Source organism: Juglans regia, chromosome 12, assembly GCF_001411555.2.
Source record: "Juglans regia cultivar Chandler chromosome 12, Walnut 2.0, whole genome shotgun sequence".
Classification (NCBI taxonomy): Eukaryota; Viridiplantae; Streptophyta; class Magnoliopsida; order Fagales; family Juglandaceae; genus Juglans; species Juglans regia.
The window spans coordinates 4,178,581-4,194,324 of record NC_049912.1 but is presented as its reverse complement, the minus strand read 5'-3'; the positions used below and the strand labels follow the sequence as shown (position 1 = coordinate 4,194,324).

The window sequence follows — 15,744 nt, the reverse complement described above, 5'->3', positions numbered from 1 at the left end:
TAATAAAATAAAATAAAATAAAATAATAATTAAAAAAATTAAATATTTTTGAAATTATTAATTATTTATTATTATATAATAAATAAATGTATAATCTAATGTGAAAATTTGATATGAATAACTAAAATCAAATTCATCTTATATTATTTTATTGTTATATAATGAAAAAATAACTATTCTAATGTGGAGATTTATGTGACTGGAATAGCCAAAAGTCAAATTTCTTTTATATTCATAAAAAATATCTTTTAACTTTGGCTAATCCAATAAGAGTGCTTAAGTGATGTTTGGTAACAAGATGTTTTTGCAAATCTTCTCAAAATTTTCTTCCGCTCAATCCAAACATCTCTATACCAAAACAATCTCAAAACTGATTTTCATCAAAGCATCTTAGTTTGATTTCCAAAAGTAAAACAACTTTTACAAAACTAGAAAAGAAGACTTAACGATTTTTCCCAAACATATTTTCAATGAGCTCCGTACCTTTGTCAAATCCCAATAAAAACATCTCTTTGAAATTTTCTCAATCTAATGCTTGGTCAAGTCAGCTCACAAAAAGAGTTAATAAATGCAAACCAGTACTTGATTTCAATTCTCATGTGGTCACCAATGTACACAGGTTGTGCTTCAGCGATTGAAGGTATAGTAATACAAAGCAGCAAGCTCTTTCAGTAACTGAACGCAGCGAAATGTGAAGCAACAACCCAGCAATGAGGGATCTTTGGAAATACCACTCCCTCAAACAGTGGCTGCATCATTGGTACTCTGAAGTTTCATTTCCAAACATGAAGGAAGTAGCTCTGTTCTGCAGTGACCCAAAAGAAAAATAACAGAATCTAGAAACAGGATGGCAATCACTGCACCTTTTCACCCGCAAGATCAATCCGTGCTTCAAAATGGTCTATCCCGGTCTTGCCTCGCTGGTTTTTATTCCTAAGAATCGAAACCTGAAAAAATGTGGGCTTTGATTTAGAAGCTCTAAATATATGTCAGAAACAAACTAAATTTAATAAAGGTATGTAATTGATGCGGCCTTTTATGTCGCCAGCCTTTCATAATCTTCAAAGCATTTATATAGTGAAACTTTCTTTTCATTTCTATTTGTAGGCATAGGACTAAGACTCTTGGCAATAAAGTTTGAAATAGAGAGGTTTGATACAAATAACAATTTTAGTCCATGGAAAGAGAGGAATGTAACAATCTTTGACTTGGGAAAGAACGGATACGCTCTGTTAGTGCATCAAGGTTTACTCAAAGCATGAGCAACAAGCACATGGTGCAATTCAGTAGTCTCTAGCAGATCAGATTCTAGAGAGGTTGTAGAGGAGACATCAGCTGCAGGGTTGCAGCTGGTTAGAAGTTTGGGATATGCCTAAGCCTCTCGCAATTTGTTATACCTGAAGCAATGGTCAAACACACTCTAGAGAAAGAAGGTTAACCAATAACAAGTCATTTTGATGAATTTAAATTATTCTTGATCAGACAAATATTGATAGAAAAGTTACTTTTCAATCAGGATCAGGGCCCTACTTTCAAGCACTTCATCAAAACTATGTTGAAAGGATCCAAGAGTGAGATTATTTATGTCGAGGACATTAAAGATCCTTTAAAGTTGAAGGAGTTAAAGGTGTCTGAGAATTTGGGTGAAAACCTGGCCTAGGGTCTTGTTGTTATAGGTACACCCCGGGGGAAAAAACATAAGATCTATTGCCTCAGTTTTTTCGTATCAAAGTAAGAAAGAATCCTATGGACGTATCTGGGGGCTTCAGTTTTTGCAGAGTTTCTTGAGACACTTTGTAATCTTCCTACTCTGAGATGGTGAACCTTTCTCCTCGTTGTCCATGCACCTAGGCCGAAGACCAAACCGTGTATCTCTTTGTGGATTGCTTTGTTATATTTTACCACTTTGATTTACCAAAACAGCTCACTGCACTCACAACACCATTCTTTAAAATGATGTTAGAATAACTTTCCTAGTATCTTCTTAAGGTATAATGCCTTTGGAAGATCACAATGTAAGCCATTCATTTTCATTAGAAATGTCATCTGCCTCCTGGCATATTGCATCGTTTAAGGTCAGTTTACATTAGTCCAAAGTCAAAAAGGCAAATTTATGTCCTGGTATCTTAGAGATGGACAACAAAATAATTTGTCTTTCTACCAGGGTTCAAAATTGATATCAAACTCCAAAAAAAATAACGAACATATGTAGAAAAGGAAGAGAGGTTTGAGAGACTATGATTCGACAGAATGAGATACCTTGGGCCGATCCATAGAGTTTCCAAAATATCCTATTCCAAAAGACAAGGAGGAGTAAGCAGCTGCAATCTCTATAGCTCTGAGCTTTGCCAAATTTCCAGGATCCTGAAGCAACATATAAATACATAATCCCTCCAGACAAGTAAATATAAATACATAATCCCTCCAGACAAGCAAATGGAAAGGCGATGGTCAGAAGCTCACCATTATTGGAGCATCAGCTTGCACAAGTAGAATCCCCGCACTTCTATCAGTACCATTGCTTTCTTGAAAAACAGACCGTAAAACTTTTGTGCAAGCAGATGCAGGACCAACCTGTGAACTATGCGGGGAATAGAACCATATCAGATTTATATAATGGGCTTCATGCTGATAAGGTGTAGCACAAAAGATTGAATTATTATTTCAACGAATCAATGGCAGAAATGTCTCCAACTTCTCTTTCTAAAATCAACAAAAAATGAACCAGGAAAAGTTAAACATCTCCAGAACTACAAATCAATCATGGCTATGTCTAGTAAGTGAAATGTAATCACAAGCCAGTTTTTTTAGACAAAATTAAGCACTAAGACATTCAATTTGATTCCCAGCAAAAATGTGTAAGCTCAGCATATACAGTAATATAAAAAAGTTGTAACAACCTAGGGGAAGTGCTAGCCATATATGCACTACAACTTACCCACTCTATGTAGGTTATTCATATTCCCAATGTAAGACTCGGGCGTTACACAAATTGACAAACTTGACAAGTAGGAAAAAAACTGTGATACCCCCATTCTGATAAGTGATAAGGGTAGGTGGTGTATGGGATCCCGCATTGCTTGGGAATGAAGAAGTTCTTGCTATTTATAATGTTCCAATGGGGTTTTAATTATATCATTGACTAGTCTTTTTAGAGTATGGGCCATGTGGCTTGAGCCTTCCATTGAGGCGTTACAAATAGTATTAGAGCCTATCCCAATCAGAAATGTGGGACTTGAGCCGTGCCACCTATGATGAACTGACCCTCGAAGAGGACATCGGGAATAGATGGGGGGAGATTATGATATCCCATTCTGATAAAGTGTTAAGGGTAGATGGTATATGGGATCCCACATTACTTGGGAAAGAAAAATTCTTGCTCTTTATAATGTTCCAATGGGGGCTCCAATTGTATAATTGATTGGTCATTTTAGAGCATAAGCCATGTGGCTTGGGCCTTCCATTGAGGCATTACGAAAGCAATCAATTTCTATGCCCATACATCAATGGATCAATCAGCAACTCTGCTAAGGCTTGAATGAATTTAGATCTGGGTCATATTGAAGGGAAAATCAAGTTTACCCACCTCAATATGATCCATGAAAGCAAGGAAAGATACTCTAATGCATGCGTTGATGCTTTAACCAAGATCTCTAATTCAAAAGCACCAGCGTACCTTACAAGCACCACCGATCCCCCCCCCACCCAACAAATACTCCCTTTCCTTGCAAATATTCTTGATAATAACCCAAGCAATATAAAACTAGTAACTCAGGCATCCTTCAAATTGTTATAGCCTATTGCCCATACTTACTACTACATTGCAACCAACCGACTATTAGGCAAACTAAGTACAAAGTCTTGTCGCTTTTAAACTTACGTGAACAGAATATAGCATTTGGAACTCGTGAAATACACAGTTCAAATCCTGACTCGTAATTAAATTTGAAAACATTGGAGTTGACTTCTTGTTTTGGAGATTTAGAACTACAATGTAATAAACAAGAAAAAGAAAAAATAGGTTGGTTGAAGCTGACACCAAAAAAAAGTCATGCTCACAATTGGTTTTAATTACAGATAAAATAAAATTTTATTCGTAGAAGTAAATAGGCATAACCCAAGTATACATGAACAATACAAAGAGAACACTGAGTTACAAGTTGGGGACTAGAAATGGATACACAATAGGTTTTTTTGTTTGATAAGCATGTTCACAAAAGTGAAAGCTATAACAGTTTTTCCTTGATAAGAGAGATGCATACATTGATGATGAGACACAGCACTCCCGAGCTGCAAAACCTCTCATCAGGTATTCTCCTGCACCAGTAGCACAACATCCAGCTAAAAAGGGAGCCCCAAAGGGGCCCTTTGAGGATGCCCAACAACCAGAACCATACATTGCCGCTAGTCCCACACGCCCACCAACCTGGTGTTTTATTTTTATTTTTTCAAGGATAGACAAGTTAGAAATAATTGACAAAAGTAAGAGAAAGCCATTTAAGAAACAAAAATGCATATTACAAGAATCCTCATAACCTTCAATGCAATACCACCACTTGAGGCCCCAGATGCTATGTGCCCTTCAGCATCAACACAAATAACTCCAACAGTGTCCATGATGCAATCCTCTTCCAAAGCACTAGGTATAGTTAATTTACCATCCCCATTCCCTCTTGAGGGATCACATAATTGAGCTTCTAAATCCAAAAGACAAATGCAACTCAGTCATGTAAAAAGTCTCAAACTTCATGGTATGTTCAAGAGTATTTTTTGGTTGTACCTATTAAAAAAATTAATTTATTTTATTTTTTCGCAGGGGAGGCGCTTGTGTTATGGAGAGCAAACAATCAACAATATCACCAAATCCAATAAAGACAAGTTGGTTCATAAAAGTATAAAACATAAAGGAGCTACTATACACAATGGTTTTACAAATTGGGTTCAAGTGCACACATACTTGATAACAGGAGTACACGATTAATATATCGATCTTGGAAAATATAACAGGTCATAAAATTAATAGCTATTGAAAAAAATGAATGGAGATTAATACGAAAATCTCATTACATCAAGATCTACTTATATTGTTCTAGGTATGGAAAAAGCTAATTCAGAGTTCTACATATTTCATCTCGCATAGGATGATATTAAATGTAAGATACTACTAATCAAAATTAATATTAGATGTAATATACTTCTTAGAAGCACAGTGGCACAAGAAGGAATGGAAAGATCAAATGCCATGTGCAAAGCAGAAAGATGCAGGTATGAACATATTGTTCCCACTACAGACATTTTTTAAAAGTAATGTTCCCACTAGAGACATTATCAGTTCTAAAATGGAATGGATTGATCTGTGCAAAATCAGATGAAGATATAATACCCAATATTGGAGCAGCAGTCTCTTCTGGACTGCAAGAAAGTCCTATATTAGAAGTTTCTGTCTTAGATTTGGCTTCATCAACCATTGCTTTGTATTTTATCCATTGTGCTTTTGCCCTTTCTGTAATTAACCACTGTTTCAAAATGCACAAGATCAATTTACACAATTGCTAGAAGTGAGAAAGAACACTACTGCTGAAAGATCAGAGACCTTAAAAATGTAAACTTGACACATCAACATGATATATATCTCTGGTCCTTTGGGCCGAATTAGGAGGTAGTAAAATTTGGGTAGAAAAAGAAAAGGATATGACCTCATCGGCCTCAGCTATAGTTGCTGGAAAAGCAATGCCCTTGGACTTTGCCCATGTTCGAGCTCCTTCACCAACCAAGAAGCTGCACAACAAGCATTTTTTTATGGAGTAACCTATCAAAAGATTTTTTTGCTGGAGTAAGTTTGAAGAACGAAATCATAAGGGCCTTTACTCCTCATGTTAGCAGAACATAACAGATTTCCATCAGTATTAAACTCTTTTTCTTTTGATAAAATCTTCTGATATCGAACTATTATCAAACCAATGTAGCTAAAAGTTAAAAAATTGACTACTCGTGGAGAATTGCATTCCATAATTAGACATCTAAAGATAGAAGGAGCCAAATCAAGGACATATAAGCATTTGGAAAAATCAGTGTCTTTGATCATGCATTTTCAGGAATGCGTACTTAGTAGTTATAAATTTATATAAAACAGGCATAGAAAAGCAATTATAAAGAAAAAGGATTTCGCCCATCAAATTTAGATTTTTTTTTTTTTTTGGGGATTTATGGATCATGTTGCATGATGTTTTTTCCATAATTGTACATAAAAAGAAAACTCTCATCTTATACAGGTGAAAAGGGAAAGAAAGATGTTCCTATTAAATTATATAAAAAAAGCCAGCCACTGAAGTAACAAGTTGCAGAAAAGGAAGGGACTAGTCATCCATTAGATTAAAAGTGAAGTAGGGCAGGGCAACCATTACATGGGAGGTATTCGACCCAACAAAGAAGATCCCATAATTTGATCCTTGGCCAATAAAGCAGCAATCTGGATGGCATTTCGTACACCTGGTCTACAACATATGAAACAGACATTCATAACTTCTCTCTCTCCTTTTATCATTTTTACAAGTGACATCAGTAAATTCTTCGGAGTGTATATTGCAATGAAGATACAAGACCAGATTTATTAAGAGAATCCTATAGCCCAAAAATATTATTCTGACGACACAGCCTCATTGGTCAACTTGGAAAATATGAAATAATTAGCATTAAAAATACCTGACACAGCCCCTACAGCTCCAAACGCTCCAGAATCACCATCCATAATACTGGCATCACATTCTACACGACCATCTTCGGTCAAATTGGAGCCTCGACCCGCATTGGTAATAGGATCATCCTTTAATAAATTTTTGGATCATCAAAACTCCCTAAACATGATACATGATATAATAGATCTACAAGAAAACTAACACACCATCAAATGGTTCGACTCCCAGTACAGAAGGAAAAACCTCTCATCCTTCCTATTGCAATAAATAAATAAATAAAAATAAAGGGTCAAATATTGGATGTTCTCGAGATCCAGCATACGCAAAGCAAATTAGACAGTCAAGTAACCAAGACGCGAGAGACAAGTAAATATTTCTTCCCAGCTCTAATTTCCTCTCACTTTATAAAAGCCACACATTTTGAACTCTTGCAAGGGACGTTTCATTCTACTTCTTAGTATATTCTTCCATCTAAATTTAAATTCCTCAAGTCCATAAACCTTAACAGAATACTCTTCTGAGGAACAGCAGAACATCTCAATTAAGAGTTCACATGATGCATTCCCACACCCAACATAACTCGCTCCAAGTAAGCTGCCAAAAACAATTTTTCCCAGAGTATATGCCATAAAGCTCCTCAAATATTGGTCTATGCTTGCATACTAACATTCCAATATTTTTAGAGATAAAAAATAAAGTATTCCTTCTATATTAGAAAATTATGAATTTTTATCTCTTAAGCATGACAACAACAACATCATACACTAAACAAACCAACAATAACCAAATAGACAAATGAATACATACATGCGAATGAGCGTGCGAGTGTGTGGAAAGAAGAAATTATACCTCTAACACTTGAATTGCTGCCAAAACAGCATCTAAGCATCTGCCAGAGCCCTAAAACAAATAGAACAAAGCACATAAATCATACACGCCCCTCTAAACCGAACCCTTTCTTACTTCGTCTGACTCACGCCCCGTTTACTAAAGCATTCAAAAAGTAGAAGAAAAGAAAAGAAAAATGCCTGCCAAATATTCTGTCAACACATAGCTTCGTTTCTATTAGAGTTCAATCCAAATTCCCAGTGTTCCTTGGTACCCCTTTTTTTCTGTATTATGAAATGACGAAACAAAAGTATACATATTTAATAGCATTTCAAGAAGCAGGTACATGAAATTCGTCTACTTTGAATTTGATATTTTATAATTTTCCTGGAGTGGGTTAAATGGAACCAAAAATGAGATGTTTGCATCTGTTTGTGTGTGTATCAGGGAGGGTGGGAGGGAGAGAGAGAGAGTGACCTTGTGAAGAACAGTAGAAGCGGCGAGGCAAGCGCGTTTCATGGCGGACCTAAGGGCTTTCTCGTTGGAAGGGGCATGATATCCAGCGCCTACGTGCACGGCAACGAAGAATCTATGGCTTTGATCCTCCGCCATGGAAGCCACGCAATTATGTCGACTACGGAGACGTCGGAGAGGGAAGGAGAGTGAGTTCTAATTTCGTAAGATATCAGTGAAGGCGAAGCGGGGAAGACGACCAAGAAACAAGAAAAAGTTTCCTCAAAACGCTTTCGCAGATGTTCGCACGTGAGATTTTCTTGGAGCAGAAATGGTCGATTTTATTAGTATTTACTATTTATTAAATAATTTTTAAATAGTGATAGATCTTATTACTATTTATTTATTACTTATAGTATATTTGAAATTTTTTATTTTTTTACCATTTTTAAGTATTTTTTTAATATCTTTAATGAAAAATTAAATATAAAATAAAAATAATAAATAAATAATAAGAGCAAAATAAACCTATCATTACCTATAATTTTTTTTTATAAGATGTTGAATATTTTTTATAAGATATGGATGTTTTTCATAGGATGTAACATCTAGGATAATGAATAATAACTGACGAGAATTTTTTTTATTTTATTTTATCATCATCAATTTATTTATTTATTTATTTTTCTAAAACGAAACTTATATCAGGTTTTTAAGTGACTTTTTTTTAATAAATTTTTAACTGAAATTTTATTATTTTCAGTCATAGTAATTATATTGATACATTACTTCGTACATCGGTATAATTAATTATAAAATCTTAAGATGAAAAATATTTTTTTTTCTTATTACTTCTAAAAATGTTAAAAAAAAAGGTTTTTATTGATTTTAGTGAAAGGGAAGGGATATCCACTAACAAATATATTTTTTCAGATATATTTTTTTGTTGAGGTTTTAAAAAATAGAGAATGCTAAGGTGACTACCAAATGTGTCCAACAAATGTGCACACTAATATAAATAAGTTTTTATTTTTTATTTTTTTTTCTTTAATCATTTTTTAAACATTCTTAATCATTAAAATAAATATAAATTCACTAATAGTCATTTCCTTAATCATTAAAAAAAAATAAAAAAATATGAACAGGCATATTTAGTAGTCATACTATCATTTTTCTTAAAAAATAATAGAGTCGTTTATAATATATTTAAGTAGAAAATTTTCAAGTTTTTAAAGTTTATTTAAATTTATTTTTCTGTGTCATGAAAGTTGAGAAAACATGTTTTGATGAAGTATTTTTGAGATAGTTTTGGTCTAAAGATGTTAAGGAAAGTAAGATATTTTTTAGATAATTTTTTTTCAAAACTTGGACAAAAAAATATCTTGATGGCCAACATCTAAACCACACGCAACCCTTTTTCTCTTGCCTATTTTTTATTTATTTGTCAAATATTACAAACTTGTTTTTATAAATCCCAAAATGAGGAGATTAAGGGCTGATTTAGTTACACAAAATCAAGCTATCTCATCTTATCTTATATAATCATTACAATTTTTTTTAAATTCTCACACAAAATATAATAAATAATTCAACTTTTTTAAATCTTAAAATAAAAATAATATTAAAAAAATAATATTATAACAATATTTAATTTAACTTTTAACAAAACATCTTATCTTATCTCATCTCATCTAAACTGCATAACCAAACGAGACAAAGAAAAGGGCTTTGGTAGATCCTGCATTTTGCACTCAATAGCTCAATTATGTATTCAACCCTATTTGAATATTTGGCTGGCTTAATCACGGCTTTCTATCCAATGCAATTCTATAAATCTCTCCCCCCACTTCTCCCACCCCTTAGTAAGTAGAATTTCATGAACCTCAATAGATTCTACTTCAGTGAATCAATAGACAATCACCATGTAAATTTCCCAATAGAAAAAAGCAAGTATAAATGAATCATAGTTTTTAAATGAATTACAGTGGTCTTCATTAATAGGTAGGAATCCCTGCACTGCATGTTTATTCATACATGTAGCTGAGAAATAAAGATATTTGTTGTTCATAAATGTAGCTCGATCAACAACAAAAAAATGATTACTCGTACATTTAAATTACAAACAACATACATTTGAAAACTAAAAGAAAAAAGTAATTGCCAGATGCTTAGGGTTTTGTGAGGAAGAGAGTTTTACACAGCTTCATTGTATCTTCATGGCTGGTTACTGAAAAGTGAACGAAATTACAGTCAACATCCCTATTATGCCACAATAATAACAACTGATCTTTGGATGCTTAGCATTCAAGAATCAACCCACTCAAACTTACTACATTTGGGATGATTTCATTTTGTCATGGTCGGCATTTTAAACGAGTTTTTAACATATGAAAAAGTAGAAAAGGATACAAGAAAACCAAAAAAGATGTAAAATAACCTTATTTGCAAGAGATTATAAATGATCTTTTATAGGTAATAAAATTATATTAAAATGTACAAAAATGCATAACCCAAGTACTCATGTCCTGTAATTACTCCACCATATGATGGAATTGTTCATTTAAATGTTAGAAAGCAAAACGGGAAGTTTTTTCACTTCCAAAGGAAACTGTTATATGAGTTCAAGTTCGAGTGTAGAGCTAACCTGTGTGACCAACTGTTCGTTCTGATTCATAAATTTCATGGTCATTTCCTCCCTGCTCAAACAAAAAACCAGAACTCTTAAATTGGTATAAACAAAGAGTTGATGCAACTAAATTTAAGGCCAAACTTTGGTTTAAAGCATGGTAATATCAAGTTCCATTATCAAATCATCAAAAATTTTTGAATTGCATGATATCTGACAATCTAAGAGAAAATTACTGTAGTGGTGATTGATCATTTTTCAAACTGATCCATAAGGAAACGAAATTTTCAAAATGATCCTTGAGGTAATACTTATATATCATAATATTCATCCCATCCAAATCCCATTAATTTATTAACAAAAATGACTAGTGTGGCAGTTGGCACTCACTTGCCACATGATGACTAACTACAGACGGATATGTGTCATATATACACAATCTACTTTTCAGATAGTCAAACCATACCTGGTCAACATGACATGTCAGCAAGTTTTTTTAAAAAAATAACAATTTCTATTTTTTTTAAAAAAATAGACCAACATTGAAAAAAATATAAAAACTGAAAAAATTAAACTTAAGATAAAAAAACAAAACAAAATTTAATAACCCAATTTCTTTTATATCAAACTAATTAAAATTACAAAAAAAATGAATTAGGTGTTGTTCGGGATGTATATCTACATCTCATGTTTTTCCATCCTCTTACTGCAGTTAACTTATCCTTTTGCTGTAATTACTCCTTGAGAAGTGCTGCAGCTACAAAAGTAAATCTACAAACTGACATGGTTTTATATGATACGTTAGATCTACTTTACAATAAAAGTAGCTTTACAATCTAACGTATCACATCGAGAAATGCCAGTCTGTAGATTTACTTTTGAGGGATCACTTTATGGCTAAAGAATTTCTCTTGTTCTTTACCAAAGCCAACAATACTGTTACATAGAAACTAAGTACATGTACCTTACTACAGGATTGAAGCATAGCTCAATTTTAAAAAGCAGACAAATCACATATTAAATGATCGAAAAAGATGAATGATTAGAGACCTAAGGGCTGACCTTGTAAGTTTTGTCCCCAAAGAAATGGATTTCATGAAAATCATCTAGGTATCTCAAGCAGTATGTCTTGTCCCAACCTTGAGGGAAAACCTGTTCCAAGCATTTTGCACCAAAATTAGATTCAAGGGCAGTTCCACTTACCAGTAAATTTACCATCAACCAAAAATCATCAAAACACAATGAAGATTAAGTACAAGCATTAAGTCCAACTCACATCAAAACTTATTTGTCCTCCTATTGAGAATGTCAGGTTAAGGTGAGCAAACTTCTCACGAAGCACGGAGACCATTTTTGGACGAATATTTTGAACCTGAAACCTCAAGCGCATGGTTTGTTCCATATTCATATTTCATACTAAACACATAAAAGCTATATCATGATAAAATAATAACTTAAAATTTAATATTTTGAAAAAAAAACAAAGAAAAGAAAAAGGAACCAAACAGTTTTTACCTTATCAAAATTTTCAAATTCATCCCTTTCTTCTTGGCTACAGTTTCGGCCAATTGGTGATACATTGAGCATGCCACTTCGGAACTCTATGAATGTACCCCTAATGGTAATTAAAACAGAAAATCTTACTAAAGCAAACACACAAGAAAGGCACATTTAGGAATTTCATTGCACCAACCTTTTTATAGGGATATCCAAGTCAGCAATATAATGTAGCGTAAAATTGATAAATTCCTGTAAATTTGCAATCGATCAGGACAAGAAAACGATAATTGCGGTAGCACATGGTGTGCATACAGATTTTAGTCTACCCTACAACCCTACATACCTAACAGGCATTCTCACCAACCATTATCATTATAGCCTAACAGAAGAACAAGTTTGTAAATCACACAGATGCTTCATATCATCATTAGCGAGCTTTTTTAAATGCACGCATACAGGTATGGGGGACAATTAATTTTTCTTGCCCCTGAAAGTGTAAGAACGCCCCACAAGAGGGCCAACCTAGTGTCCCAAGATCATAATAAATAGGATGCTTTCCCAAAAAGTCATTAAACAGATTGTTAATTTACCACAGGAAGGTCTTTACCTTAAGTTTGTCTTCTCCAAGAAATGACTTTAAGCTCTGGACAAAGGAAGAAACATGATGCCTCAGCATAAGATTATCAAATTGACCAAATAAGAAATATGCATACAATACAGTTTCTTTATCATTCCCCAGAATATGAAAAATAGTTGGGAAGCACTCTGAGGCAACAGAGAGGTAATTTCAAACTTGGGTAATATGCTAAAAATAATGAGACTAGGATTTGATACATAATGGTCCGGAATAACAAACATTTTCATGGGTTAACGTACACTGAGTCAGCAAAGTACTTGTATACAATCATCAATGGCATTTTGAAGTTTAGTGCATCCACTTATATAAAACGACACATGATTCTGGTTCTCGCATATAGCGGATATCCAAATTTATAATCATTAGTAATACATGTGACTGCTTTCTTGTATTCTGGTTTCATGCTGTAACTAATACCTGGGTTCCAACTAGCTTTCCGTCTTTGTGAGCCACAAGGCCATTCTCAGAAAATACATAATCGTAGTCATCGATAACTGCACAGAGAGAGAGAGGGAGGGGGAGGGGAGAGAATAGGGACAATCATATAGATAATTAGCATAGTGAACATTGTGAAGCAGACAACTGCATTTGGCCATTTTTGAAAACCATGATATGTATTATGTACTAAAGACAACCTTAAGAGACCATAAAATGATTCTAGACACTGTGAACATCAAGTAAAATAAAAATATATTTTTTTTAATTAGTCTTTCATAAAAATATGCAACAGAGATCAGATGGTAGTGCATGTATGTATTCATAAAAAAAAAAAAAAAAAAAAAAAAAAAAAAAAAAAAAAAAAAAAACAAAAAAAACAAAAAAAAAATGAAGAAGAAAAGAAAAGAAAAACAACTAGAGAAATGATGGTTAGGCATCTCATACCTAATAAAAAACACAAGCTTATAAAGGTAGCTTATAAAGGTTACCTATGAAACTAATCGCCAATCCATGAAAAGTATAAATGCTTAATTGTCAAGTTTAATGATGAACAAGCAACGCAGCATGTCTATTTCCAAATCATGCTGAATCAAATCGAGTAATCAAACAGACTATTGGTTCCTAGCTAGTTTCCGAAATGTTCTCCTAAAAGCAAACAGCTTAGAGCCTGATAAAGCAAACCTGTCTTTCCAAGCTGCTCAGATATTTTACTAAGGTCAGATCCTCCCACAAGACCAACTGTCACAACCTGCAGTCAGAAGAAGAAAAGAAAGAAAAAGAAAACTTTTAAGTAATATCTTACGGGGGGGACAGTGACCACAGTTAATGCTAACAAATCATGTACCTTTCGAAGCTCCCCCATGAACTCTAGCATCTGTGGAGTGACCGCCTAGCATTTCAGAGGAAAGAACAATGCATCAGACAATTTAAGCTCTATATATATATATGGAGGTATGTATGATTATGGGGTGTGTGTATATATACATATTATTGCTTATGTGACCATTCCATAATCATAACAGAACCATGTACCGGAACAAAATTGAAATTAAGAAGAAAAAGGAACTCGGAGGAGAAATTGGGTACCTTTCTAGGGGCAGTAAGGGGGCCATCAACATCAAACAAGGCAATTAATCCAGGTTTCCTGACAGCCATTACGCTCAATATATTTTTCTTCCACACCCAAATTCTGAAATATCACAATGTTTCCAACGGAAACTTAACAAATTGGTGGTTTAGAGTCCCGATTGTGTGGGATATGGTATCTGGATCCTGCTGTGAAATAGTTGTCCCGGGTTTAACGAGTTAAGCTTGACTTCAGCGACCAAAACTTAGATTTGGAATTGTACCCTCGAATTCGAGTCCAAGCTTCAAGCCAGTTGTATTCAGATAAAAATGAATCTTAAAATTAGGGTTCTAAGTAGTAACAAATCAAAGAATCGAGAGAATGTACAAAATGGGAAAGAGTTTGCTTGCCTGAATAAACCAGTTGTTGAGAAGTGAGAGAATAAACCAGTTTGAGCGCAGAATTTGAAGAAGATCACAAAGTACGGAAGCGGGGAGTTCCCGGGGATTATAAAAATTTTCGAAGGGCTTTCCTGAGAATTAAATTAGAGGCTGAAATATGCGATATGCAAATTATGCAATTGATCAGCTCATTAGAAAAAAATTCACGCAGACGTATCTAAGACTGCCACGTGCTTTTTATTAAGAAAAATGTTAGGAGTCCGATTTGGGCTCAACCGATGGGTATTTTATTTTATTTTATTTATTTATTTTACTTAGTATTTAAAAAAATATTGTTTTATATTATTATAATTTTTTTTATTTTTTTAAAAATATTTAAAAGTGTTAAGAAAATAATGTGAGAAAAAAAAACTTTAAAGAATTTTTTATTTTTTTCTCATATCATTTTTTAACACTTTTAAATATTTTTAAAAAAATAAAAAAAAATTCACAATATTATAAAATAATATTTTCTTAAACACTAAGTAAAAAAAAAAATAAATAAATAAAATGCCTATCAGGAAAAAAAAAAAGGGAGCCCAAATCGGACTCCCTAGCATTGCTCTTTTATTAAATCAGATGGACAGAATTAATACTAAATATATTAAAGACAAATGATTTATACAAGTTCCAAATAAATAATTCATGTGCAGGTGTCAATAAAAAAGTGAATTTCACCTTAAAAAAAAATATAAAGATAAAAACAATTATTTTTTAGTGGAACCCAATTTTTTACAAAATAACTTTACTCTTATGATAAAGTACAATGGCTTGTGACCAAATTTTCCATTAGAATACAAAGTGTAATGAATTATTCTATTTGATTTGTAAGATTTAAATTTTATCTTTTAAATCAAATTACTAAATGTTTTATCCACACAAACTTATGAATAGAATTTTTCAAACGAAATTATCCATTTTTAAAAAAAATCTTTGACGTGTTAATGACTACACTTTATTAACATAGGCTTAATTTTAAGAGAAATGATATTTACATTCGTGGAATATGCAAATACCCCGTAATCTATTTAAAAAAATGAGTACATACAGAACCCACATAA

The 15,744-nt window shown here is 33.2% G+C and overlaps 2 protein-coding genes across 5 annotated transcripts; both read right to left on the bottom strand.

Moving 5' to 3' along the window:
- Positions 1 to 322: 322 nt before the first annotated feature.
- Positions 323 to 8,290, bottom strand: LOC109012106 (putative threonine aspartase). Of its 4 annotated transcripts, none has more exons than XM_018993597.2 (11): positions 8,001 to 8,290; positions 7,545 to 7,595; positions 6,703 to 6,823; positions 6,405 to 6,494; positions 5,697 to 5,809; positions 5,384 to 5,516; positions 4,537 to 4,697; positions 4,263 to 4,426; positions 2,464 to 2,581; positions 2,260 to 2,364; positions 323 to 947 (listed from the first exon to the last, which is right to left on the bottom strand). In XM_018993597.2, the coding sequence occupies exons 1-11, from the start codon at positions 8,133 to 8,135 to the stop codon at positions 855 to 857; spliced, it is 1,284 nt and encodes a 427-aa protein (XP_018849142.1). In that variant the 5' UTR covers positions 8,136 to 8,290; the 3' UTR covers positions 323 to 854. The 4 variants fall into 4 exon arrangements, with proteins under 4 accessions (XP_018849142.1, XP_018849143.1, XP_018849144.1 ...); XM_018993598.2 differs by having other exon boundaries at positions 392 to 947; positions 4,537 to 4,694; XM_018993599.2 differs by having other exon boundaries at positions 397 to 947; positions 5,697 to 5,778; positions 6,405 to 6,489.
- Positions 8,291 to 9,970: 1,680 nt separating this feature from the next.
- On the bottom strand, positions 9,971 to 14,696 carry LOC109012105 (phosphomannomutase-like). The gene is made up of 12 exons (XM_018993596.2): positions 14,654 to 14,696; positions 14,264 to 14,545; positions 14,022 to 14,066; positions 13,859 to 13,925; positions 13,157 to 13,233; positions 12,710 to 12,745; positions 12,296 to 12,351; positions 12,118 to 12,217; positions 11,879 to 11,974; positions 11,665 to 11,754; positions 10,621 to 10,672; positions 9,971 to 10,203 (listed from the first exon to the last, which is right to left on the bottom strand). The coding sequence occupies exons 2-12, from the start codon at positions 14,330 to 14,332 to the stop codon at positions 10,145 to 10,147; spliced, it is 747 nt and encodes a 248-aa protein (XP_018849141.1). The 5' UTR covers positions 14,333 to 14,545; positions 14,654 to 14,696; the 3' UTR covers positions 9,971 to 10,144.
- Between the last annotated feature and the right edge of the window lie 1,048 nt (positions 14,697 to 15,744).